Source organism: Leptosomus discolor, chromosome 2 (assembly GCF_034619465.1).
Source record: "Leptosomus discolor isolate bLepDis1 chromosome 2, bLepDis1.hap2, whole genome shotgun sequence".
NCBI classification, from domain to species: domain Eukaryota; kingdom Metazoa; phylum Chordata; class Aves; order Leptosomiformes; family Leptosomidae; genus Leptosomus; species Leptosomus discolor.
In genome coordinates, this window is record NC_141392.1 from 43,469,631 (window position 1) to 43,496,505 (window position 26,875).

The 26,875-nt window shown below is 39.6% G+C and overlaps 1 protein-coding gene across 2 annotated transcripts in view; it reads left to right on the forward strand.

The window, feature by feature from the left end:
* NID1 (nidogen 1) overlaps window positions 1-24,187 on the forward strand; it is a 45,918-nt gene extending 21,731 nt beyond the window's left edge. The window contains exons 11-20 of one of the 2 annotated variants that reach the window (XM_086460980.1): window positions 63-206; window positions 940-1,062; window positions 9,479-9,700; window positions 10,349-10,521; window positions 12,516-12,642; window positions 17,459-17,630; window positions 19,592-19,749; window positions 21,159-21,282; window positions 22,439-22,551; window positions 24,066-24,187. In XM_086460980.1, the coding sequence (XP_086317106.1) occupies window positions 63-206; window positions 940-1,062; window positions 9,479-9,700; window positions 10,349-10,521; window positions 12,516-12,642; window positions 17,459-17,630; window positions 19,592-19,749; window positions 21,159-21,282; window positions 22,439-22,551; window positions 24,066-24,187 (1,478 nt within the window). Of the gene's footprint in view, window positions 1-62; window positions 207-939; window positions 1,063-9,475; window positions 9,701-10,348; window positions 10,522-12,515; window positions 12,643-17,458; window positions 17,631-19,591; window positions 19,750-21,158; window positions 21,283-22,438; window positions 22,552-24,065 lie in introns of both variants that reach the window. The other variant, XM_086460979.1, reaches the window with a different exon arrangement.
* The last annotated feature ends 2,688 nt before the right edge of the window (window positions 24,188-26,875 follow it).

The window sequence follows — 26,875 nt, forward strand, 5'->3', positions numbered from 1 at the left end:
CTTCAAACTTTGCAAAGAAAGGTTCAAATTTTCATGTCCTCTCTTGTACCTCTAACCTGCAGCTGTTGAATATGACGTAAACCATTGCCAGGCAGGCACACACAATTGTGACATTCCTCAGCGTGCTCAGTGTGTGTACACCGGTGGGTCTGCCTACATCTGCACATGCCTCCCTGGCTTCTCCGGAGATGGGCGTGCCTGCGAGGGTGGGTAATACTTTTTGTTGTGGGGTTTTATACTCTTTAGTGCACAACTTGGCTGGGGATTGCAATGCCCTATAGTTGTGATTTAAAGTAGGAAATTTCATGGTTTAAGTCCCTCGGGCAGGTATTGCACTAAGGTTTTGTCCTTTCCTCCTCTCATTTCTTAATTCACTCCTCAATGTTTGAACTACAGAAGGTCCAAGATGAGCTAAACACAAAAATTGCTGTAGTTGCAGTTAGCAGACCAGATCCTCATCTGCTGGAACAGTTTGCACTATATTGGCTTATATTACTAAGGTGAAGACACATGATGCTTAGACTATGTAAAAAAGTTATATTCTGTTTCATGTCAATCAGAGTGCGGTAGAGGAGTGCTTTACCTAACTACATGTCGGAAACATTGCTGGCCAAACCCGACTTCTCTTGCTGTGTTAAGTCTTTTCCTTGAGAAACATAGGTGCATATTTCTAAAATACTGTGCAAGTTAACAATGCTAGTTACCCATCAGAATAGCAGAGTGCAGGGATTTGCTGAGAGCCAGAACCTAAAATACAGGCATGCTTTTTTTTTTCTCCTTTGCTTTTCAGTATAGATGTTCTTCCAAAGGTCTATAATTCTAATCAGATATTTTAAAATAGGAGCCTGAAAGTAATATGGCAGGTTTGCACTTTAATTCATCGCTTTGATTTGTCCATCAGGAGGGTCAATTATCTGAGACTGATCTTTTCTTTTACAGATGTAGATGAATGTCAACAGGGCCACTGTCATCCAGATGCTTTCTGCTACAACACTCCCGGGTCCTTCAGCTGCCAGTGTAAGGCAGGTTATCGTGGGGATGGTTTCCGGTGTGTGTTAGGAGGTAAAATATTATAGTTCTTGAAAGCTGCACCAGAAATATAATTTGGGAATTGGAGGATATATATTAATTTGTTTCCTCTCTGGAACAGATTGTGTACTGTCTTATTGGGGTCTCTGTTCTTTCTCAAGGCTTTCAAGTTTTGAATTTCACCGAACTTGTGTCAAAATCTGTATCTTTATTATTATCATTTTTTCATGACATCCTGTTCAGTGTCCCATTTTATGGTTAGTTTGGTTTATCCTCAGCAGTTCTCAGCCCCAAGCTGATACTATCTTCTGAAGTTTTGACCACAGTTTGATTTGCTTTGCATACACGGTAGTCTCTTGTGATAAAACATCTGGAACTATTGGCAGTGTAAATAGAATGCAACAATTACAGGAAAAAAGTGAAGGGTGAGACCAAAGTACCTGCACTGTTGTCTGCAGTGGGATCTAGATGCCTACATACCACATATAGCCAGCAAGAGTCCGGAAAGACTAACTCCAGTTTCTAACTAGCACTTAGTTATTTCTGTATTTACCCAGCTTATTCTCTATTTAGCAGAAAGTTCTTTAGACTCCCACACTTCTGTTCTTGCATTGTACTTTGGGCCTTGAAGTATAAAACTCCTGATCTTGAAGGTATGTTTAAAAAAAAGAAGGGAAGGAACACCGAAGCACAAAGTAGCAGTGTTATGGTTACTTTAATTCAAAAGTGTGGGAAACCTATGGGACAGCACTCAGGTTTTACGGAACGGTGAATGCTTTCATCCAGGAAATAAAACCTAGCTTCTGAGTATATTCAAACCCAATTCTCCTGCTTCTAAGATTCTTGCTGTTGGGCAAAAGACCCTGCATCTCTCAACAAACAAACTCAAACTATGCAGCCAAGAGTAAGAAAGGCATATGGCCAAAGGGAAAGAAAGCAAGAAGTACTATGACTGAGGAGGAAGGCCCTCTTTATAATTCAGCTGCTGCACTGTGGTCTTAATGATGTCCAAAGTATTTGACTTGATGATTCAAAATTGAGGGTTTTTTTTAAATAGCAGATGTGCTGGCTTCAAAGTGCTTGTCTGCATGGCACAGTATTACTACCTGATCTGTTGCTGAAACATATTTTTCTTTTGCCACTGTATTCCCTAAATCTGAATTTCTGACTTTTTGCATGATTGGAGACTCATGTCTTGAAACAAAAATGCAAAGGATTGTTTATAGGAAAGGCATAAAAAGTTGCGAGGTTGTTTGTGGTTTTAGATCATATTTACATGACTTCAGCATGTGCTCAACAACACACACATTATGTCACATGACCCAGTGTTTGTAGACTTCTGTCATAGGCAAATTGTAGGAGATGTTGCAGCGTTTAATTCTGAAGCTCTAGCTTTTGTCACTTTGTCAGTCTTTCAATATTATTTTCAACTAACTTTTTATACATGAACGCCCATGTGTGTTTTCAATTTAATGCCGGATGAATGAAAAACAACCTAGTATTTCAGACCTTTGTCAAAATATTTAGCTAACCAACTGGCTGATAAAACCATGACTATTCCTCCTAGAGGAGAAAGTTGAAAGGAATAACTTGGAACAAAATCAAACCTTAAAGCTTCTAGTTCTTCAGGCAGAATTGTAGAGGCAGAAATATTGCTTTCATGCCTGGCACATCCCCTCTGTAGCTGAAACAGGTGGTTTGGTAAACTGATACTTGAATTCAACTGATTAACATTATTACCGGGATGAAATTAATGTCTTCTGAGTATATGATATCATACTTAAGTGTTTTTGGGTTTTTTTGTTATAGTTTTTTTAAGAACAACACCTTTTCACATGCAGCGGTTAGTCTGTTTGTGAAACTGCTAAGCACAGTGTACTATTTTGTGGTAGCTTTATATTATTTTTTGCTGCTTATCGTGTATACTTCTTGACTTTCCATACTCAACACAATTGTATCTTGAATGGGAATCTTTCCATGTCACAATTTTAATGGTAGTAACAAAATATTTTGCAGAGTTTTGTTGTATCTGCTGTTTTAGTGGATGGGGATCTGCCAGGTTTTGTTAGTCTTCGTATATGCCTCTCTGATTCTATTTTTTTATATATATACTGTTTTGTACTACTAGTAGAAGGCATGCTTTAGAAACACTTGTATCGATTGGCTCTGCTCATGAAATGCTCTGAGCAGAAAAAAAATCTGTGTAGAGAGGAAGTCTCACTTTTGCTGAATTTTGACTGAAGTACAGAGCAGCTGTATTGCTCTGCTAGCCTGCAGCCATGGCAATGTTTGCAGCAATAGCAGTGTCTGCAACTTAGCTGCTCCTCCCTCCTTAGCGAGTTAATAGAACAATAGCTGCCCTTGGGATGTGATCTGTTGCTAAAGCTTTAGTACTTTTAAAATGGATATATCCAACAGTTAATCCATTGCCAGGAGATAGAATCAAAATACGCTTTCTGAAGCCTAGCAAAAAGCAGCTTAGTTTACTTTAACACCCAATTTGTAAAGTAGTTGCTTCAGGAATGGGGATTCCAGATAAGGCTGTATTCTATTCAGCTGTAATTAGAGACCCTTTCTTCCCCTCTTTACCCACTAAGATTTTGATCTAATTAGCTTCAGTCAAGTCGCTGAAGTCTTTCTTGGTTGTTGATAGCATAGGAAGTTTCATTCATCCGAATACTCAGTTCTTTTAGGCGTACCCTTTTCCAGTCCAAGTGTACAATTGCTTGCTCTTTTGGTGTCTTTATTATTGTATGAAACCTACTGTTGAATCTTACCATTGCAGAACTCTTGAAACAAGTAGACTGACAAGTAAAATGGATTTGAGTAGCACACGAGAATGTCTATAGGAGTGCAACAGCAGGTTAATGAAAGAGTTAATGATGCTGGAATGTCCCACTGCTCACAGCTATTAAGAAAGTCTGTACTTCATTATTTCCTCACGCTTCATTTTTCCATTTCAAAAAAACCCAGATGTCTGAGTGTTTCTACCCCTGCAGACCCCAGACACTGTTTACTAAACAGAAACAAATCTAGATTCTTGGAACTAGGGATCTGACTGTTAAGAGCCGTTTGCTGGTCCTCTGTATACAATCCATTTCACATGAGAAATACACTTACCAGGGCAACACTAAGTGACGGATTACAAAGGAAAATGAAGGAACAAAGGGAAGTGTGTAATTTTGTTTTTATTTTTTTCCTCTTCTTTTTTTTTTGGCAGCGTCTGAGAACAGCAATTTAAAATGTCAGTATAACTCCTTGTGATATTTGGGGAATAAAGTGATCTGCACAGGAGATTAAAAAGTACTCTTTGACTACATACTGATTCTGGACTCAGTTTTAACTCACTTCTGTCTTTAGCTCGTGAATGAAAACCTGTTTGAGTAGTTATATCAGATTTTTAAAAATTTTTGAATGCTGTCACAGAACTAGATGGATTTTGTTTAGTGTATCAGACTGTAATCTCCCCTGCAAAATGGAAGGGAAGACGTCCCATACATCTCTGTTCCTCATCCTGTTTTTTCAGCCTCCATCTTATTTTTTAAAAGTCCATAAATCACTTTCTGCAGTGCTGCTGCAAAAGCTTTCCTTTACAGCCAAAAAAGACTTTGAATACTTGTGAATGGCTTTAGGGTTCTTTTTTCACCATTCTGTTTGTTTCTGCGCTTACAGGAGAAAAGTGTGCATGTTTTTCATCTGTCCTGCTTTCCATATCTGCACTGTTTCCATTTCATTTTTTCCAGTTCCATGATGTATTCAGTGACTTCTAGATTCCAGATTGCCACTGGTAGTTTATGAAACAACTGCAAAAAATATGTTTAAAACATTAAATACAAAATTGTTTTCTGAGGAAGGGTATATATTTAGCTTGAGTTCAGGACGCACCATTCTACATCTCTAGTCTGACTTGTGTGTTCTGTGGTCCATGGAACGTAAATTCTTCATCAGGCATTTGATCTCTGTTCTGCACTACAGCTTCTCTCTTAGGAGCTCTTTTCTGTACACTGGTTCAGTTTTTCACTGTGGTTACCAGAGCTGGACCCAGTATTCCTTGGGTGACAGAGCACTGGAACAGGCTGCCCAGAGAGGTTGTAGAGTCTGCTTCCCTGCAGACGTTCAAAACCCGCCTGGACGCGTTCCTGTGTGATCTACTCTAGGTGGCCCTGCTCTGGCGGGGGGGTTGGACTAGATGATCTTTCGCGGTCCCTTCCAACTCCTAACATTCTGTGATTCTGTGATTCCCCAGTCCCACGTTGCTTCTCTATACCTGTGTGATGTTCCCTCTGTATGTGCTGAATTCTTATTTATACCCCCTCACAATCCCTACAGCACTGGGCTGGGTGCTGGCAGCTTATCTGCTTGAAGTACTCTACTGACAGATGTGATCTGCTGATAGCTTTTTTTGGTTGTGGTTTCCAAGATAAGCCTATCTTTAGAGGCTGATTTACACAGTGTATTCCAAGAGTAACTTTCCATTTGACTGTGTGAAGCTACATGTTGGTTTTAATGAGCTCAATTTACCTAGTGATGAAGTCCTGTCCTCATGTTTTGTGGCCTATTTCTCTTCAACAAATGATGCAACCTATGGTTGTATATTTTCTTCTGGAATCCTAATGAAGGAATTAAATTTCTTAATAATGACATTTTAAACTAAGACTAAGGTAATATGGGATGTTACTAGAAAAACCACTACTTTATGACATTTGACCACTGACATGGGTGATTTTTCAGATTTTAATCATTTGTCAAATTAAGGTAGCCCACAGTATGGTGCTTTATATCGAAAATGATGCTGTCCTAAGGGCATAAGTAGGGTGCCATAGGGAAATGTGAAGCTATTAGGTCAGTGTGTTACCTTCACCAGCCAAGCATCAACCACATCAAAAAGCAGTGAGAACGGATTTTTACTCAATTTTATAATAAAAACACTAATCAGTAATGTTTAAACATAGATACTGACAAATACTGAAACTTGGTCCTACTGTTAATGAAAGGCTGTTGCCACCCCCACTTACCTCCATCACTGAAGATTACCCAGGTCTTGCTCTTACTGTTTTTTCCATCTCTGGCAGTATGAACTAACCCTAGTGTATACCATTTTTTCTCATCGTTGACATGACCATTTGTCTTGGCTTTCAAATGTGGGTTTCAAGAATGGTAAGAACCTCTGAAAATCAGGGTTGGTAACCCCTGGATATGGGAGCTTTGAAATAGGCGTGACTTGTTTTCCATTTGCTATGATCGGGTATAGTAGTAGATGTAACAGCACTGTTACTCCAGGTAGGAGTTGCTTGCTCTTGGCTCTACCTGTTGTAGTTAATGGAAGTTGTCTGCCTGCCAGTCAAGAGATCAAGAACTCTCCTAATGTTAGTTATTCTGGATCTTTGAAGAATTTTGACTGGATGAAATATTACTGTGTTTATGTTAAAGGAAGAGCACTAAGAAACCTCACTTAGGCTGCTGTACTGAAGGAAAGGGAAGTTACTAGCTGTAAGGTTTGTCTAGAAGCTGGCTTACAAAGTAGCCCTTGTACTACTTATGTATGTGCCAATTCTTGTTACATGTTTTGTCTAACTTGGGCTGTTAGCTCATTAACTCTGTCACAGCTAGCCTCATTTCAGACAGTTAATTAATGCAATTTAAAACTTGCAAAATCAGAGCATCTTCTCTTAAACACACTTAGTAAAATGTATGACTGTATAAGCAGATTATTCATACCAATCAGCTGTCACCTATATCTAAGGTTATTGCGCATTCATTGCTGCATAGGCTATAACACTGTACTGGGATTCTGCTCACTTTTCTTTAGGTGCCTCTAAACTGTAAGCATAGTAATCCTGCTCATGATTCAGAGAAAAGGAGAGAGAAAATATAGTATGGATTCCAAGTTCCTGGTTTGGACTGTCGTAACTAGTTTAGGGGCTTCTTTTGGTTTATAAATTTTAATATTGGCTAAATTCATGTTAGTGAGTTGAAATGAGTTTAATGTTGAAAGACAGGTTAAAATGATTGAGTCAGCACAGATGAACACGGTAACACTGGTTTTGTTTCTTTTTCAGAATGTTTCTTTAACATAGATTATTGCACTTGATACTGTTAAAAATGTTATCAAATATAAGAGACTTTCAGGAGCACAGAAGGAGTAAAATACATGATTATTCTTAAAAGTGAGTGACAATAGGCTATTTGATATCTTTTTATGCAACTGAAATATCAGTGTTGATGGGATTTTTTAGAAAGAACAAATCATGCTCTCCGCCTTCTAGAAACTGAGTACTAATTTTGAAAAATAGTTTGTTTGACTAGTCTCTTGTCTGTAGTGGAGCTAACTGCATAAGCAGTCCATTTGTGAGATTGGTCTTGATCATTGCCGTATAAGTACTCTTCAAAAATTCCATCAGTGTTCCTGTATAAAATCCGCAGATAAAAATGTGAACACTGTCTTGAAATTAGGACAGACATTGGTATTTCAAGTTACCAATAATACGAATGTATTTTATGTATGACGTCTGCATCTTATCTGGGAGTGTATACACACTCCTTTGTGTAGTGCGTATTTGCTAACTCATTTTCATAAAGTTGATCGAGTCTATTAGTTATAAAACTAGTAAGCTGTTGGATAGTCTCTAATACTGGGAGTTTCAGATGGGAAGGAAAGGTGACCACCTTCTACATTTGTTTTTATATCCCACTGAGGAGGCACTAATACTGTCTCTCAAAGATGACATGGATACAATGAAGATTTTATTTTGCAATTAACAGCTTACCAATACTCTGTATTCCCCTGCTTTCTCTCCTGAGCAGTACTTATAATTAGAACTTAAAAAACCCCAAACAAACAACAAAGCGAAACTGTAGCAAAACTATTCAGTTACTGGAATCAACATTTCTTTTACCTGCATATTGCATAGTGCATTGAATACTTGCAGTCAAAATCTGAGATAGCTAATGGAAGCTTTCCTTCAGGATCTGCTTTTGTAGGTTGATTCAAGGCTCTCCACCACCCACATTAAAGCTGATGCCAAATATTTCAGTTGTTCAGAGTGAGCTGTTCTCCAGACATTTATATTTCTCTAATTGTGTCCAGGTGCATGAAACTTGTCCAAAGCTTTTGCTTGCATAACTAGTTTAAATAATAATAAAAAACTACCCTTCTTTTTTTTTGTATTTGTGTGATTTACACCACAACAGTCTGTGGGCACATGGGATTAGTTTTTTGCTCAGCTGGGCTGGGTCTAGTCTGAACCACACATAGCTAATGCTGTCTGCCAGGCAATGCAAAAACAAGGAAGGAATAAATGGAAGTGTAATGTTAAAGCCTCTTCAGCAGGAAGTTTGTGATAAGTATTTCTAACTGTCTGTAGAAATCTTTGACAGGAAAAAGATACTCCACAATAGTTAGAGCTCTTTCTTTCCCAATGCACAGAACCCTTTGGGGTCTCAAGTGTAAGGTAAAACTAGGCCAGATTTCTTTGTCCAGAGAGGGAAAAAGATTATTTTTGTTGTGTTCTTTTAATTTCATGATGTTGTTTGTCATCTAGAAGGATATATTGATCCAGATGATGTTGCCTATTGCTTGACAGATAATACCATAAGAAGAAGTATATTTTAGTCAAGACTGTTTTGTAAGACTGAAACCAAAAGAACTGAATCTCTGATAATCTGCAAAGTTAGTCTGTCTTCTGTAATCTCTACAGTAATACATATGCATGTGGTGTAGCCATTGTGCATCATATGTTTCTGTGCATATGTAGTAGTATTCCTGTTTTCTGTAAAGCCTTACTTATGTGCTTTCCAGGGACTCACAACCTGTCCCTGCAATTCCTTTCTTGGGTCCAAAAGTATCAAATAAGTGCTCAAACTTAATAACCGAACTTTAAAAACCTAATCTACATCAAAGCAGTAAGCTGTTTCACTTCCTATGTTCTGTAGAGAGCTCAGCATCTGCCACATGTGGTTTTCTCTTGTGTCTCTGAAGGGAAACTCGACTTTTAGGTTACAAAAAAACCTTTATCCGCTGTATGGCCTGGGTAATTAGTCACATTTTAAGGCCCATGGATAATTGCCAAATGACTAGACATGGGGTTTGCGAGTTGGACAGAATGTTCTTTCTGATGTGCCTCAAGGAGAAAGGCAGTATTTTCCAGCTTCTGTTTATGACCCTTCAGTGTAGGAAGCTGCAGGGAGGCTGTTCGTTCTGTTTTAAGCTAGATAGACAGTGAAAGATAAAATGACGTAATTTTGAGGGAAGTGTGTCACATTTACATAAGGCAAACTGTTCCTGAAGGCACACTGAAGGCATGTGCCTTCAAGGTTTGTAACAGTGCCATGTTCCTCCAGCGGTAAGAATACTTGGGTTGTAAGTGGTTGGCATATGTTAACTGTTAATGGAACATAGTTATTAGTTAAAACAGAAATATTCACTGGTCTTTATTTTTTTTCACAGAAGTGGAAAAGACCAAATGCCAGCGTGAACGAGAAGTAGCTCTTGGAAGTGGAGGCACTTTCTTCCCGAGGGAAATAAGAGTTGGTAACTTCATTCCCCAGTGTGATGAGCACGGGAATTACCTACCCACTCAGTGCCATGCTAGCAGTGGGTATTGTTGGTGTGTGGATAGGGACGGAAATGAGATTGATGGCACCAGAAGCGGCCCAGGAGTTCGACCACCATGTAAGTGGCTGAAGCACTTGTTTCTTGTGGGTGTCCCTCCACCCAAGTGCACTGTTTCCCAAATGTGGGGACTTAGTCATGCCCCTGAAATACAGCACTGACTTGGAACAATGCAGATCTTCGCTGTGCCAGTATGGTATGACTCGTGCTGCTGCCCTTTAGTAACTCCAATATACGTTTTTCCTTCAGCCAGGGCATATGGACAACTGTGGTGAGCCTCTGAATAAAAAGATGGTTTTCTGACTTCTTCCCTGCCTTGAAACCATAAGGGGCCCCTATAGTTTCCACCTTCTGGGAGCTGTGGCAAATCTGAAAGTGTGGTAACTGACTTGCCTCAGAAAATGCCGGATGTTCCTTCCTTCATCCTCACTTCAGCTGCAAAATAAGATAGGTTTTTCTAAACATTTGAAGGAAAGAGCAATTAGAGCTGAACATGAAAAGACCTATTATGTTAATTACTCTTTCTCTGTCAACCAAGGGGAAGAATTCAGAAGCTTTCTGCATCTGATTATAGTTATTAGTGTCTGCTTATAGGGCTGTTTTCTTCTAAGAAGTCTGACTGTAATTGTGTCTCTGCAAATAACAAGGAGCCTTGTTATGCTGTACAAGCTAATATTTTCCTCATCTGTTTCCTTCTCTGTTAACAAGGTCTGAGCACAGCTGCTCCTCCTGTTGTTATTGGGCCCTCTGTTCGACCAGATACAGTACCTCTGCCACCAGGAACGCACTTGCTTTTTGCCCAAAGTGGTAAAATTGAACATGTTCCTCTAGAGGGAAACAATATGAAGAAAAATAGTGCAAGAGCACTCTTGCATATTCCAGTAAGTAACCTACTGCACTAAGTCCATGTGTTTTAGAAGACTTGTGACAAAGGTGAGAGTGAGAGTGTTTGTCGATGTAATTTGATAATTCAAGTTCCAAACTCAATTTTTAATCTTGATTAAAATTTCAGCATCCCGTCACTTTGTCACTGAAAATTCCTGACCTGACTAATCAAAAAGCCTAAAACTGAGCTATAAGAAAAATTATTTGCCTTTTAAGAATAGCTCATAAGACAAAAATCTGGTATTTGTGATCTCACGTGCCTCCAACAGCTCATCACATAAACTGTCCTACACTCAGACTTCCATTGGCTTTCTGAGTCTGGTATAAAAGTCTAGGAGACCTACAAGAGCAGTATGTGGAGAGGGCCTTTTTTTTGTCTCTTACTCTCTCAAAGTTTTTTCCTAAGTCTTAATCCCTTCCTGTTTTTCAGTCAGTTCTCTGCACTTCTTGGCTATAGATATATCTAGAATTTTTTTTCTTCTTTTTTGTGTCCTTCTCCATGTGCAGGCCCAGTGGGTGGTAAATCTTTTTCCCACGCTTCTTACTACTGTCTTGAGAATTTTTTTTTCTTGAAAATGAATCCCTGATGCTGAGAACCTATCTTTTGTATTACCTGTGATACATGCTAACTCTTCTCACTTCCAGTTCCATCACCTTCATTTGTTTTGCCTGAAGCCTGGGATTTCTGTTTTTGTTCCAGTGTTACTGTATTTATAGTAGATAGCAATACCAGGGAGCATGCTGGCTGCTTTTTTGCGTTACTGTCAATATTTAGTAGACCAAATACTGACTAAATTACACAGATTCAGTTCAGTAAATAGTACCACAAACTGTGCTGTGATGTAAGGGCAAAATCAAGTTTTTGTCTCTTTGTCTAAAGTGCTGCTGCAATAACGTAAAAATAAAATGCTCTGTGCAAAATAGATAGTTAGGCCGATATATAGGCATAACTGTGAATCCTTGTCAGCTGCTCTCATTATTTACTTGATCTAGTTTAAATGAATTAATTAGAAGGATCTTCAGGAAAGAGCTTCCAAGAGATAAGATGCAAATCTTCCTTAAAACTTTCAATTAAAATGCAAATTTCAGTCTCTACTAACGATGCTGTCTCTGTTTGTGTTGTCTCAGTGTTGTATATATGAGAAGTGATGGTGTCTAGCAGCATAGAGGTCTTCAGATTGTTTTGTAACCTACAGCATGAATAAGTGCATCTGTTTTAATGCATGGGCTGAGACCATCTTTCTAAGAAGGTGCAAGTTAGAAAAGCAGCAAAGGTGTTAGACCTGGGAATCCATGGGAAATTATTGTTTTATCCTGAAAGTCTCTTTCATTTGCCTGGAGGAAAGTTTCAACTCTAAACTCAAACTCTGGTCCTAACTTCTTCTGCCTGGAAAACTGCATATATATGTTCCTTGTCCATGAGCATATTCTTTCCAGCAGAATGATTTCTGGAGCATTTGTTTAAGCTGTTTTTTATTTTAAAAACTTACTTTGCCAGAACTTTTTTGAGTCAAATGATGCTATGTAGGTAGCACTGCTGAAATGCAGCAATAATGCAGGGGTTGATGAATATATAGAACACAAGTCAGATTCGATGGAAGTCATTATTCCTCCCTGACGCGAAAGAATGAGAGAAAAAAGGCACATGAGGAATAACACAGTGAAATAACAACATGAACTTTCTTTAAAAGGATATGCAGGTGACGTTGTAGAAGCTAGACCAACTGTTCAGTACTAATATTTACAGTGCTTCTTTGAAGTCAGATAACTGTAAATGGTGTCTGCTAGTTAAAAGGGACTTAAGTTGAAAGTATTTCTCTAAGCTGTTCTACAATGACTTGCACCCAGTCATTTGCCTGTCCTTCTCGTTTCCCGTCTTTCCTCAAGAATTTTATTTTTTCAGGCTTGAGACTTTGATCCACAGGCTAGTGCTACTGGCAGATAATTGTTGTTTAGCATAAGCTGATGTAACTTGCTTGCTGACCAACAGGATAAAGTTGTTATTGGAGTTGCTTACGACTGCACGGACAAGATGGTTTATTGGACAGACATCAGTGGTCCTTCGATCAGCAGGGCTAGCCTGCATGGTGGGGAGCCAACAGCCATCATCAAAACAGGTAACAGCAAAATTCTTCCTCTTGCTACTCCCTAGGAATGGCATGACTTGAGTTTAGTAATATGTACTTCCCAGGTGTTGCCTGAGCTGTAGCATTACAAGTTGGTGTTATTTGGATAAACAATAACCAAAAAGTCTGGATAGTATAAAATGAAAAAGATTTGTTCCCTATGCAATAGCCTTTCACTGCCTTTCTGCTGCTAAGATAGGCAAGAAGTCAGTTCTCTTTAAATAAACTAAGTTTAATGCCAGAAGTGGGAGCAGCATGTCAGTGAGATGTTTCTGTCCTTATTTGCAGTTCCAGGATGCTGTGTCTGTCTAACATTTGAGTGCCTCGTTTTAATTGGAGGTTGAGGGATTTGAAAGATGCATCAAGCTACTGCTGTGGTTTTAAAGCATATCTTGAGGCACTAGTTGGGGAAAGAGTTCAGAGCCTTGCAGTCTGGGCTTTGGACAGCGTCTCAGCTCTTCACAGGAATGTTTAGAGGATTTCCATACCCACTGACAGTCCGAGGCTGTGCTTATATTCTTGCTGTGTTTTACAAGGCAAAAAAACCCCTCCTTTGGATGCTTTGTCACTTCTGGGGAGGAATCTTGAGGTAGGCTTGAGGCCTTTGCTGCTTTCTACCTGTGGTGGCATCCTTAGGTCTGCCACTGTAGTGGGCAGCACAGCTAGTACTCCCAGGGCAAATCCCCAGGTCATGATATCAAGGATTTTTAAAGTGCACTCAAGATCTCCCATTCCTGTGTTGAGGTCTGTGGTGTGCCCAGGCTGGCAGCCTTCGTGTAGCCCACCTCTTATAGTCGTATATTTTCAACCATACTGATCAGAAGGGGTGGTCCAGCATCCTTCCTGAAAAGGTCCCGTGTCCCTGGCCATGAGGAATGGAACACATAGGTAGCCTAAGCTCAGACTAGCGTACATAGATGTTATTTGTGCTTACAATGATGCAATGGCTACAAGATGCAAATATGTGAAGAAAGAAGGTTATCAAAAACCTAGGTTATGTGCTGGAGTAGACCCATCATTGTTCAAAGTATTTATGATCTGAAAAGGGGATTGTCAGTTTGCTGTTGAATGGGTATTGACCACAACCAAAGCTAAAGCTGACTAAACAGTTGCATTTGTATGTTCACATGGAATATCATCTGTGGGTGTCACTTTCTTTTTTTTTTCTGTTCTGGGAGGCAAGGTAAGTGCTGGCTAGCTGAGATTTTGTTATGTGTAGTCCTTTTCTCTCCTGTTTTCTGCCTGTCAGCTGCCCTCTCTCCTGAGAAGGGACTGGTGAGCAAGGAGGTTGAAGAGGAGAACCCCTGCTCTCTGTTCCTGGGCTTGGGGATCAAACAGCTGAAAGGTGGTTAGGAACTGTTTCAGCTGTGACTTTCTATGTCTCCCACTCAAGTTGTAAAATTAAAGTGAGTAAAGCCACCTTGTTTGGTTTCTGCCCTTGGAGTTGCTCACGGATCTGAGAATTGGACTACAGGGTATTGTGGGGTTAGTGCTCTTACAGTTTATGTCCTGTTCTTATACTCTTTCCCCAAAGGCTCTGCTGCTTGCTGCGGTCCATGCTTAGTTTCGTTAAAAGGGTAAGTGTAAGCTAATGCATCTTAAATATGAAAACCTTTTCTAAATGGAAAGGGTTAAGGGGAAGGACAGGTTTGGAGAACAAAGTGAAGGGAAGTGGGTATTAAAAAAACAACAACAAAAATAGCTGGAAGCATTTTTTGAATACTAGTGATCTCAGAATCCTAGAACGCCTGTGAAGTCAAGATACTGGTGCAGGTCGCTCTTACTTTGGATCCTTTGCAGCTATTGTCACAAAAATTTAGGAAATTATTTTAGAAAAATCATCAACCAGTTTTAAAACTACAATAAGTTTGCTTTAGATTTCTTTGGATGTGTTGAGTATCCCTACCTGGAGTTTGTGCTTTGGAATAGCCAGTTTGCTGGGACTCCATTCAGGCTCTTAAGGGCAGCAGAGAGACAGGGGTGGTTTGGATCTTACCATTGTCCTGGGAAGGGAAAAAGGAGAGCTTAAGGCCATCCATAACCATTCTAGCAATTATGGATCTTCATATTTCTGTACAAATTGATGGCTGAGATATTTATAAGACATCTTTTTCATCCAAATCTGAAAGGCACCCTAACCTGTAGGGCAAGTACATGCCTGTACACCTACAAATTCTGTGGGGAAAAGATTTCTATTATTTCCCCTGTTAAAGCATTTTCTCAGACTCTGCACTTCAGAAATGAGGGAAATTCCTATTGCTAAAAACTTTATGTGGATATGAATTAGCCTGTCTAATGAGAGTGTGTTCACACATTAAAAATCTTGCAGTGTATAAAATGCTGTTAACATATTTGCGAAGGCTTTCAATTAAATTTAATTATTTTAGGTAATTCAAGGTGCTTCAATGACACATGGAAGCCTCATTGTTTTTCTCTGCTACAAGAAACATTGTATGTGTAAAGACACATCACGATTTCTGTTCTGTTGCTTGCATAGGGATGCCATTCCTGAAGAGATGTTGAATGATGTTGCACTTTACTTTATGTTAATGGGCTCTTCAGTAAGAAGTCAGAACAAAATAAGTTTGAATATTCAGTATTTGAATGGATGTCTTCTATGCTGGCCAAAACTGCAACTTTAAAATTTCAGGAAATAGGAAAATGCCTCTCTCTCAGAAGACTCATGAGAATTCTTTGTTTTGTTTTGATCTTTGCCTTTTTCCTCCTGTGAGCTGCAGCTGCTTTCTTCAGTTCACATTTATTTTTGTGGAATGTGCTACTTTTTTGTTTGTTAAAGCTCTCATGATCCAAGTTGCATTGCTTTGCAGAAACATGTTTTATCGTGGAGCCCCATCAAGTTCTAATGTGTCCCTGCAGCTGTATTGCCTGTAGAGGCTTTCTGAGCTCTGCAGCTGTGGAGGCAGGTCAGGAAGGAGAGCTTTCCTCTTTGGTGTAGGTGCTTAAGTTGTATCAGCTGTGCATGTCTGTACAAGCCTGTCCCCAGGGACAGAGCCTGTGACTGTATCAGGCCTGATGACGGTATAGCAGGAACACATTTATGCCTCTGGAAAGACTGGTAATACACGAAGCCTATATATTCCCTTACCCCTCCATGGGGGTGGTTTCTGGCTCATTGACAACCAGACAGGAAAAATCTCCTAGCATATAGCTGAAGCAAGGAAACTAGTTGGGGAACAGGGGCTCCTGGGAATCAGTGGCAGCAGATACTTGCCTGCTACCTTCTTCTGTCAGTGATCTTCTGATCCCAGAGACTAGGCATTTTTGCTACCATCACCTCAAAATAAGGCCACTCTCAGCAGCCTCTGCCATTAGCAAGAAAAGAAGTAGGAACATTTGAGGGTCTGAAGGGTGGTTTCTTGCAGATGACAGGTTTAGCTCCACAGAGAAGAGGCACTTGGAGAAATACAAGTAGTAATGTGAAGTCAGTGTAGCTAAGATAAAGTATGCCTAAGTGCCCTTGGGAGGAGTAAAGAGATAACTGATTCGTGTTTACTTTCTTGGGCACTCCCTGTGTATGAACTTGAGTCAGAAGTAGTGAGGTGCATCTTGCTTGTTCTTTTCTGCCTCTTCAGCAATGAATATACATCCAAAATATCATGTGTCCAGGTTAAGTGTGGTAAGTGTAATCCACCTGTGTGAGAGAGCAGAGGCTGTTGAGGCTATTGTGCAACTATTCACAGCAAAGTCACAGTAGCAAACTTTAGACATCTCTACCCAGTGTTCTGGAGCAAATGCCTTTTCTCCAGAAAGGTTGTTTGTGTCACATACTGTTTGTTTAATGGCTGTCAGTAAATAAACTTGAGAATTAATAGAAGGCTAAAGGGCCACATGCTGTCATTCTTGGATATTTACATGATGTGTGGATCTGCATTAGAAAGGTGGTTGGTTTTTTTCCAAGAGATGACTGGTATGAAGGGTCACTTCACCTCTTTTTGGGAGTGACTGTGTACAAGTTTGTCTTTTTCTTTTGGAACTGAAATTGGACTAAAATGGATTTGTACCTGTCTTTGGCTTCATTATATGCCACACAACCTGCCTCTTCTTTTTCGATGGATGTATGAACCTTGAGAAGTGTAGAGCAGTTTCTCACAGTGGCTGAATTAAACCTTGGAGTGTTATATATTTATTCTGCATCCTTCATTTGAATTAGAAATTAGTAATGCTAAAGCAGTAAGGTCATTATCTGCTATTTCCTGTTGCTTTTGGAACAACTGTCCAAGAAAAATTGTGCACATACAGTACTAAAACATGTTCCAAAAAGGATTGCTCTGCAAAAACAAAGAACTGGATATAAATTCCATCAGTTAGCTACTATCATTATCTCTAGTGCTTTGGAGCTTGAAGTATCGCATTGGCTAATCTTAGCATAAATCTAGTTTTCAGAGGGGTGCCATGTATGCCAGTACCAAAGAAGGGGAAATATTAGGGATTATAAAATCCATTCTAGATCTTGGCCTGCTAGAGAGGGTAGAATAAGAGTCTGATAATATCTACTGTTTATTTCTGTGCTATCAATTGGCTTTTTGTGTCCACTCCCCAAGGAAAGCTTACTTGTACAGTGAGTTGGTTCCTCATAGAATTTGTCGTTCTATGTATTAATGAAAGTTCCGTGTATTTAAACTTCATAAGGCAAAATGCATATTCCTTATCTAACTTCATATTTTTTAGACCACAGGCAGAAAACAGGAGAAAACTTATGCAGTTAAGAGTTGTGCTTATGAGGCTGACATTGTGTATTGAGAATAAATATAATGCCTAGGCATGTTTTTTTTCTGTTCTCCCGCAGACTTGGGAAGCCCTGAAGGGATAGCTGTAGATCATCTGGGTCGCAACATCTTCTGGACTGACTCTCAGCTGGATAGAATAGAAGTGGCCAGGCTGGATGGGCGTCAACGTCGCATCCTTTTTGACACTGGCCTGGTGAACCCCAGAGCAATTGTTGTGGATCCTATGAGAGGGTATGGATATGTATCAAGAGATGGGTGCAAAGCTTGATTTTGTTTATTTAACATAAGCATATACTCTGAGTCAATGTTTTTAGGCTGTCTGTAGATAATAATAGGACTACCTTTTCCTAAAACAATTAACAAACAGAAATGGAACAATCTGCTTGTGTCCTGTGTCTGAGTGGTACACTGGAAATAAAACTTCTAAAATGGTAATACTAGGTAATTCTAGGTAATACCGTGGTTTTTATTTGAGAGGTTTGTCAAATACTTACTTGTACCTTGCTTTCAGTACATTATTTGCAGGATGGCAAGCATTGCTCTTCCCTAAAATAATTTTTTTTTTGCTGAATTACTGGTCTAAAATACTAGATTAAACAATCTTACGTTTTCATTTCCATCATGACAGACCTTCTTCCTGCACAGTGTTCCTTCTTTGAAAACTCCCGTGGTGTCTCTTCTGTCATTTTCACTTCTGAGTTGGAGTTGCCTGAGAAGGTCCTATTAGGCTTCTATTTGAAGATGCAGATAACTACGTACTTTAAAAATTAATCCTGTAAGCTGCAGTCACAGAAATAGCCTAACAGAGTGTCAGTAGGAAATTATAAATGTTTTCAAGTCATGGTTCCAGCCTGCAAAAATGGAAGTATCTACGTATTCTTATGTTGGTTTTTGTCTGTTGATATTTTTTTTCTCTTTGAATATTGGAAAACTAAAACTACTACAGAGTCCATGGTGGTACTGCATGTCTGTTCATTCATGTCTGAACTTGCCTGTTACTGTCCTGGTGCAACTTTCTGCAGCATAGCCACTGCTGAGAAATGACATTTCAGTCAAAATACTCAGAAGCAAAGAGGTTTCCTTTTCTGTCTTGAATTACTGGGAACTCTACTAAATGGTTGCTTAATTGATATAATAGGCATTTGGAATGCTCTTAGGTGAGAATGATGTATGAACAAAAGTACTATATTGCTCAGGGAGAGTTTTTTGGAAGATGCATCCTCATTCCAGATGTTTGCAAACAAGATTTGTAGTGAGAAAGGAACGCAAGTGATCCATGAAAATTTGAATGATACAGAATTAAATGAAAAAGTAGTGGTATTGACTTCTCCAATTCCTTTAACATAAAGTTTTACGTAACAGTCACATAATAGTGGGGTGAAAACATCTGTGGATGTACATCAAGTGACAGCATAATAAGGCAAAATTAATGCACTTTGTGGTGTGAGAAAAGGGAAGAGGCACAAATGTAATCAGACCGAGGAGAGACCTCTCTTCTGTGCAGAACCCCACTGATGGAGTAAGGCTCTGGATGCAGATCAAGCAGCACGGACTTCTGTCTCCTAGTAGATTTTGGTTTTGTGTGTAAAGGGGCGAACAGTGAACGTGCTTGCATCGAGGGGCAATGTAAATTTTCGGCCGCAGGAACTGCATCCAAGGGAAAAAAACACCACTAACAAATAATAAAACAACGGTGAATTAATGGCCCTCTCTGGGGTTCTCCTCTGACCGTAAACTACTCTGACTCCCTTGTATGTTGCTTACTTGGTGCACTGCAAAGAAAAATGTAAGTTTTGAATGAATCCCACAAATGTTTGCCAAATGCTCCTGCTGCGTAGCCTAAGCAGACATGATGGGCAGTGAGGAGGAGAACTGGAGTTGTACATTTTGAGTGTTCCTCAGAACTGTTGAACTAGAGGTCTTTCTGCCTGGCATCTTGCACATAACCTAAACAATGTAGAGAAAACCTTTCTTATGTGTGTGCTTGCTCTTTTTGTTTTTAATGGAAGTGTAACATTTGCTACATCTTTACTATACTTTTGCTACTTCTATATTGAAGTGCAATGTGGTCCTTCTTATTTAAGTGATTTAGGGTGTTCGCGTGTTACTTTTGTCCTTAGCATTTTCCTTAATTACAACAATCTTTTGAGGTCAGCCACTGTCTTAGTTCTTGCCTTTTTCTTCCTCTTAAGAAACTTGTACTGGACTGACTGGAACAGAGAAGCTCCTAAAATTGAAACCTCCTACATGGATGGCACAAACAGAAGAATTCTTGTTAAAGATGACCTTGGGTTACCAAATGGGCTGACGTTTGATCCTTATTCCTCAATGTTGTGCTGGGTAGATGCAGGTAAAGAGGTGCTAAAATCTTTCCTCATAATAGTGGAATAAGGCTGTCCAATCCTGAAATTATATACAGCCAATTAATGATTATAGCTATTTGGTTTGCATCTTAGACCTCATGCCTTTCCTTTTGGCTTTAATAATCTCTCAATTTATTCATTGTTACTACCACTGTAGCATTCATATGAGTCCGTGTGCAAGCTGAAGGATATCAATTCTGATGATAAAACTTTCTAGGGATGCAACAGGTTTATATCTGTGTGTCTTGTATGTGGCTATCTCTTTAAGTGGTGCTTAGGCCTTTGTAGAAGAAGTTGCGAGTTTAAGACCAGGAAAAAAACCCACTAATTTATCTAATCTGGCCCTACAGAATGTCATCCTGGCGCTACTGTTCTAAGACCTGTAACCTTAGGCAAAGTCCAGCTTATATTTGACTGAAGCAAGTCTTGAAAAAGCAATTCACACTAGATTTACAGATTGAGAGATGAAGGTTCTGCCCCCAACCCATTGTTAGTCTTGTGCCACTGTCCTACCAGTTTAAAAAAAAAAAAAAAGTGTGCTTTTCATTCTTGCTTGAACTTCTTTTTTTTTTGCATCTTGCTGTCTTTCTCCCTGTAGACTCTGCCAGAGATCTCCTTCTGTGGAGGTGCTTTTACACTTAGTCATCTTTCAAGTTTTTGATAAACTATAAGATCAAGCTCTCTTTTTCACTGTAAGACACTTTCACCAACCTTCAAGTATATCTCCTTGTGCTATCTTTCTTTTCTTCTCTTTTCTTTTCCTCTTCTCTTTCTCACATTTGCCTCTTTTGCTTTTTAATAATTGTGAAACCCACTACATTTAGAGAAACCTGCAAGTGTTTGTATTCACTGGCAGTGTTCCCAACATGTGTAGTAGCTTTACAGCTAGACCTTTTTACACCCTATTTGCATCTGCAAGTTAGATGTTCCTCCTGTGGTCTTGCCTTCATGGCCCAACCCAGCAAGCATTTTGGGAACATGCTCACCAAACTAACTCTGCAAAAATGCCTTCCAGAGGAGGTGGAACTGGTTATAGTGATTGAAGTGTCCCTCCAGAATGGAGGAGACCTTATGTCAGCTTCCACACCAGCCTGAGGATGCTGGTATCTGTAGCAGGAAACTCAGCTTGTGAGCAATGGCCGTGGCTGCACTGGACAGACATCTGTATTCCTCTAAGTTAGCTGGTGTGCTGATCAGCATTAGCACCAAAGTACTTTTCCATCCAATCTTCGGCACACGCAGAGATGTGGCATGGGGAGGCTTTGGCTGAGCAGCATACTGAAGGACTTCCAGGAAGTTTTACTCTGTTCATGCTTTTGTGCTTACGCTTGTCCTTTGTTCCTCATGAGAGCTTTCTTGCACTGTTTCAAAGGCTTAATTGTTTCTCTACATCCAGGTACCAAGAGGCTGGAATGCATGAACCCTAATCAGCTTGGTCGACAAAAGATTGTTGAAGGAATTCAGTATCCTTTTAGTGTTACAAGCTATGGGAAGAATTTATACTACACAGACTGGAGAAGGTATGTTATCTGCTAAAGAAATTATGGAGCACTTTGATCTGTTCTTCTGCCTGGTAGAAACTGAAGTGTATACTGTGTTTCTCATGTCTGACCTCTCACGCATTCCTGGGTTTTTTTTGCTTTCCTGGCAACAGCTGATGCAGGGTGGAGTGGATCTGTAGAGTTGACCTGTTGATGTTGCCAGCTAACTGAGTTTTCATTTTTCAGTGTAGTGATTTGTCCTCTAAGAAAATGCTTTTGACACTGAACATTTTTGGGAAAGGAGTGGGAGCTAACATGTTTCCCTTATGGCTGTACTCACTGAATTATAGAGGGCAGAAATCAGTCACTTGTGGCTTTCTGTGCCCTATATTATCTGAATGTTCAACCAGAAATAAGAAAAAAACATTTTTGCTGTCTTGATGACACTTTCTTTGTTGCAATTGATTTAAAACGTTGATGTATGATCAAGACTTTAGAGTTAGTACTATGTTTTTCCAGAAAAAAAATCCACTCCATGCCTTTTAAAATATTTATTTTTCCTTGACATAAATGGTGGTGTGGGCTCTATCTGCAAACTCCTACAAAATGACTCCATCAATTGCAGCAGGAAGAGCTATTAATGTGTGTAAGGATTTCCAAGGTAGAACTTAACAGCCAGGAAATGCTGTTCTAGAATAGGCTTGTATAAATAGGAGACAGTGTGTTACAAGTCTGTCAGTTGACTGCCCTTTTATTTTTAGGAAGAAAAGATTGCTTATGACTAGCTGTATGCCTTCTGGATATCAGGCTCCACCTGAAATACAATATTGCCCATAATCATTATGCATAATAGCTGCAATGTCAGTTATAGCATAGAAAATGTCAGAGGGGGAGAATATGGAGAATGTGTCAAAACTACTAACAGGTGTGTTCCTGTAGAGGAACATTGTCCTGTGTTGGAAGTACCTTCAAAATTAGTAAGGTGGCTCCCTGCTAACTTTCTTAGCTGCCTAGAATGAAGGTTATGACGTATTTGAGTTGTCCAGGAAAGATGAGGTCTTGGAGGATTTTGCTTCTGGCATTGCTTCCTAATTGCAAAAAAGAAGCAACTTCTGATTTCTTCCCTTTTTGTTTTGTTTCCCCCTGTGCTTCCACCTTCATCTCACTTCTGTATATTCTCTTCTGCATATGGCAGGGATGCTGTTGTAGCAGTGGATCGCACGATTTCAACAGAAAAGGATAACTTCCAGCCTCACAAGCGCTCCCGTCTCTATGGAATCACTACAGCCTTTGCTCAGTGCCCAGGAGGTAACCCAGATGATTCTCAAGGTTTTACAACTGTGCAACACCTTAGTGTAAAATGAATTTAGTAGCAACTACCATTGACAGGCTGCCAACTGATCTAGGTAGTTAGTGAAGAACTGGTTAGTGCTGAGATTTCTGTTTACTAAGAAATTAAAAGCCATCTAATATTTTTTTTCATAAAAGCAGCTGTTGTGGTTGCCGTATGAAACCACAATAAGGGGAGAAGAAAGGGCCTGTTCTATCCTTTATGAAAGGACAAGTGGATGATCAAGATGAGCACCTGACATGGCAAAACTGCTATGTTGTCATCGTCTAAATTGAATGCTATATTCCTGACTAGGGTCTTATTTACTTACTTTTAAGATGAAACTCCAAGTTTAAACAGAAATATCATGGGCTTCCAGATGTTCTTAATGAGATCTAGTGTTTTTAAAAAAGGAATGTTCGGAAAACAGCAGGCGGTAGAGTGACTGGACTGATCATTCTGCTCTGTTGAATATTAAGTTTTTCGGATAAGTTATTGAGAAGCCCCTTGTGAAGCTTAGAAGAAAGGAAGTTGATACTCTTGCAATAACAATTTATTCTTTGGGAAGTAATATTACTGCTCAGTTATGTTGTTCTTAGCAAATCACAGCTAGGAAGAGTTCACTTTTTCATTATTACAACGTGGCTGGAATTATAGGAGTTGTGGTGTTTTTACTTTAGGCTTAAAAAACCCCTAAGATAGTTTCTCTTCAAATTATTCAATATATATAGTAAAAAACATAATTTCATTTAGTTGAAAGCTTGGTTCAGAGCTTAAAAGTGCATATAAAGGTCATAATGAAGAAATCGGTTACATTGTTATTACTAGTTAATTCACAGTTCCATTTTGGTAGGCAGTATAAAACAAAACAATGTTGTGTGCTCTGAGTAAATGCTTACGTTTATATTAATCAGAATCATGGTATCATTTCTTTCTCACCATATGTCTTTCAAGTGTTTTTCTCTTACTCTGACAGATGCCTTTCCCCTCAGATCCACTGCTCCCAGCACTGTCTTCTCTTTCATTTTACCCTTCAACATTAAGGCACTCCTTCCCACCCACCTGATATTTTTATTTTCATGGGTCATTCCTTTGTTTTTGTAGTAGTTGGTATCCAGGGATAATATTCTGTAGCATTTTGGACTTTATCCCTCTGTGTTGCACTTTCTGTATGTCCTCACTCACTGTCTCTTCATTCTGATGTCTGTGACCACTTGGACAATTCACGAAGAGCAGTTCAGGAACAGCCTAGTTTTTCATGTTGCCTCTCCTGTCCCAACATCTGGATCTTTCTTTGAGGTGAATATCAGAAGCTGATGCGAGGGATATGATGACTTCCATCTCCCCAACACAGTTTTGTTTCACTCTCAATTTCGTTGTTGGTTCTCTAGTGTAGTCACAAAATCTGCACTTTTCTTTTGTATCTATGTGCTTTTTATTGTGGTCTTGCTTTTGTTTTTCTTCAACATTTTGCATCTCTCTTCTCTTCCAGGACATAACTACTGTACAGTGAATAATGGCGGTTGTACTCACCTCTGCTTGGCTACCCCAGGAGGCCGTTCTTGCCGCTGCCCTGACAACACAGTTGGAGTGGATTGTATAGAAAGAAACTGAGCATTAAAATAAGCTTTAGAGCAGCAGACACCTTTTGGAAATGTGCTGTAAACAGTTCACTCCTATCAACACAATCAGGCCCTAAAGATAAGTGCTCCATGCTGCTGACAGCAAGCCACAATGCACACATGCAGACACACACACAGGCAATGACTGTTTTGTAGCAGTTAGGCAAGACAGAGCTGCCCGGGTTGGGTCCAACTGCATCTTGTTCCTTGTAGTATTATCTCCTTGCCTTTAAAGGTGAATGTGGAGGCCTTAGCTGCAGCCATGCTGGGCTAGGAGGAAATGTCTCTCGGCAAAATTAAAGTAACAAATACTGAACAGAGTCAAGAGGAAGGCATGACTCAGACCCTGAGACTGGGTTGTACCTCGGAGCATGCAGCAGTTATCTGCACAGTGGCATGCTTAGCCCGTCATATAGGTGGCTGGACCATATCTCTGGCTGAGAAACAGCAAAGGGGTCCCAAGGATGAATAGATGTGGGTGGGAACACCCAGTAATATGACAGATTTAGTGCCTAACTGCATTCCTTCCCACTACCAGTCCTTCCACTTCCAAAAACTGAATCTCAACTTTTGAGATTATGGAAGTACTTCATCCATGTGCTGTGAGGATAGTTCTCATCCTGGGTCATCTGATCCTTTCCCACAGCACATGATTCTTTATAGATAATCAGCACTGCTTAGTGGATGTATTTGAAGTTTTTGTTGGATTTTAAGAGATTTATTTTTATTCTGTCTGGTGGATTCGTGAGTAGTTTCCTAAAGTCCGCTAAACAAACTTTAGATATAGATCTCAATTGCTGATAGTTCATCTAAGAATGGATGTTGATTCATTTGGAGGTGTTTGGTTTTAAAGGAACACACAGTCACATTTGTTTCCTAAGAGCTTTTAAAATAATATTTCTATGTTTGATTCTATAAGCCTGAAAGTGGTCTTTGAATCCTATTCTAGTCATCTTTCTTCTTTAGCAAACCATGCCATGCCTCTTCGTAGACTGTGAGAAACCATGGCAGTTAAAAATCTGATTTCCAGAAAGGTCACCTGGTGTTTAAAAGAAAAAAGTTGGTGATGCCCCATTGTGTGCCCCAATGTTCAGTAACAGCAAAAAGGTGTGCTGAAAATAAAAGCAAAGCTGATGTTTTAGTTATCGCCAATAAGTTTGGAGAGGAGAGGGAAAATCAAAATGCGTATTCTTATGTCAAATTAGCAGTACAAATCTGGAAGTGAAGTTTGGCTTCCACACTGTGTGTTGGAAAGGAAGCTTACCCACAAGCCAACCTGCAGCAGCAGAAAAAAACAGGGCTTGTGAGCCTTCTGCCAGAACACATTTCACAATGTCATGATCAGAGCAGTAATCTAACGTCCCCATTTCCTCACTCCCGCTTCAGACACTACAGTAACACGTTTTGAACAGAGCCAATTCTGAGTCTTAACTGTGTGACATCTTTAATTGTGTATTTATCATAAAATAACAAACCATATAAACATTTAAGAGACTTTTAAATAACTTTTTATAACTTTTAATTCATTTTATTCATACACTTAATCAGGTATGTCTTACTGTAAATATCAAAAATATGTTGAAATGAAGGTGCTTGATAACTTTCTCCAGAATTATTCACGTATCTGGTGAAATATTAAAGTTTACACTCTGTACAGGTATCTACAGTACAGCCAATAAAAATTTTTGGTTTCTATTTTCTATAAAAAAAAGTTGTGCCTGCAGAAGGAAGTGATATGTGGTGTCTCAAATCTCTTTTCCTGTTGAGTTCTGGGTTTTAGCTAACTCTCATATCTCATGATGACACTTCTAAGATGCAACATTATAGGGGGAAAACCTGCTGTTGGGACTTTTGTATTTTGAGACCAGTAGGATACTTTATTCAGAACAAATATGTGAGAGCACTTGGAGAAGGTGCAGCTTCCACTCTTTGACACAGATTTTTTTACTGATTGTTGACTCTTCTTTTAACTTTGTCAGGTAAACATAATTCAGTTATACCATACTTCAGACTTTTACGCGAGAGGAACTGTAGGGCAAGGGCTAGATTGAATGGGAGACAGAATTTATCCCTCTGCTCAAAGATGCCCCAGTGCTGAGTTTCTAGGTGTCAGGGCGCCTTACTGCCTGGTGCCACGGGACACAGGCTCTGTGTGTGGCTGCAGATGTGCTGTGGCGGCAGGGCAAGTTGCAAGCTAAGTGAAGTGTGGCCTGTTGGAGGTGGTGATGCTGAGATTTAAACTCCTCAACTTTTATGGCTACAGCATGTCGGTGCCTCAGGAGGGATCGCAAAAGCCTCTGTAGTACTGCGTAGATGGACAGTTGGAGAACAGCATGCCTGTCAAGTGAGCCGTTGGAAAGGTAGATGAGGGGCAGTAAGGAGAGCTACTGAGACCTAAAGAGTGGTGTGTGGAGTTACAGGAGGAGATTGGTGTTGATCCATGCTGGGGACTACGCGTGGAACTGAAGAGAATTAAACCTTTAGTTCATTCTTTATTGTATGCTTTGATTCTTTCATTCTGATCCTTTAAAATTTATGATCGCCTCCTTTGTGTTTGGACCAACACAACATTCCTTTTTAGTAATTGTCATAGTGCACAATTTTACTAAACCCCAATCAGCTAATTCTGTGCTAAGCAATGAGAAAGATGCCAAGGAAAATACACCTCAGCAGAACTTCT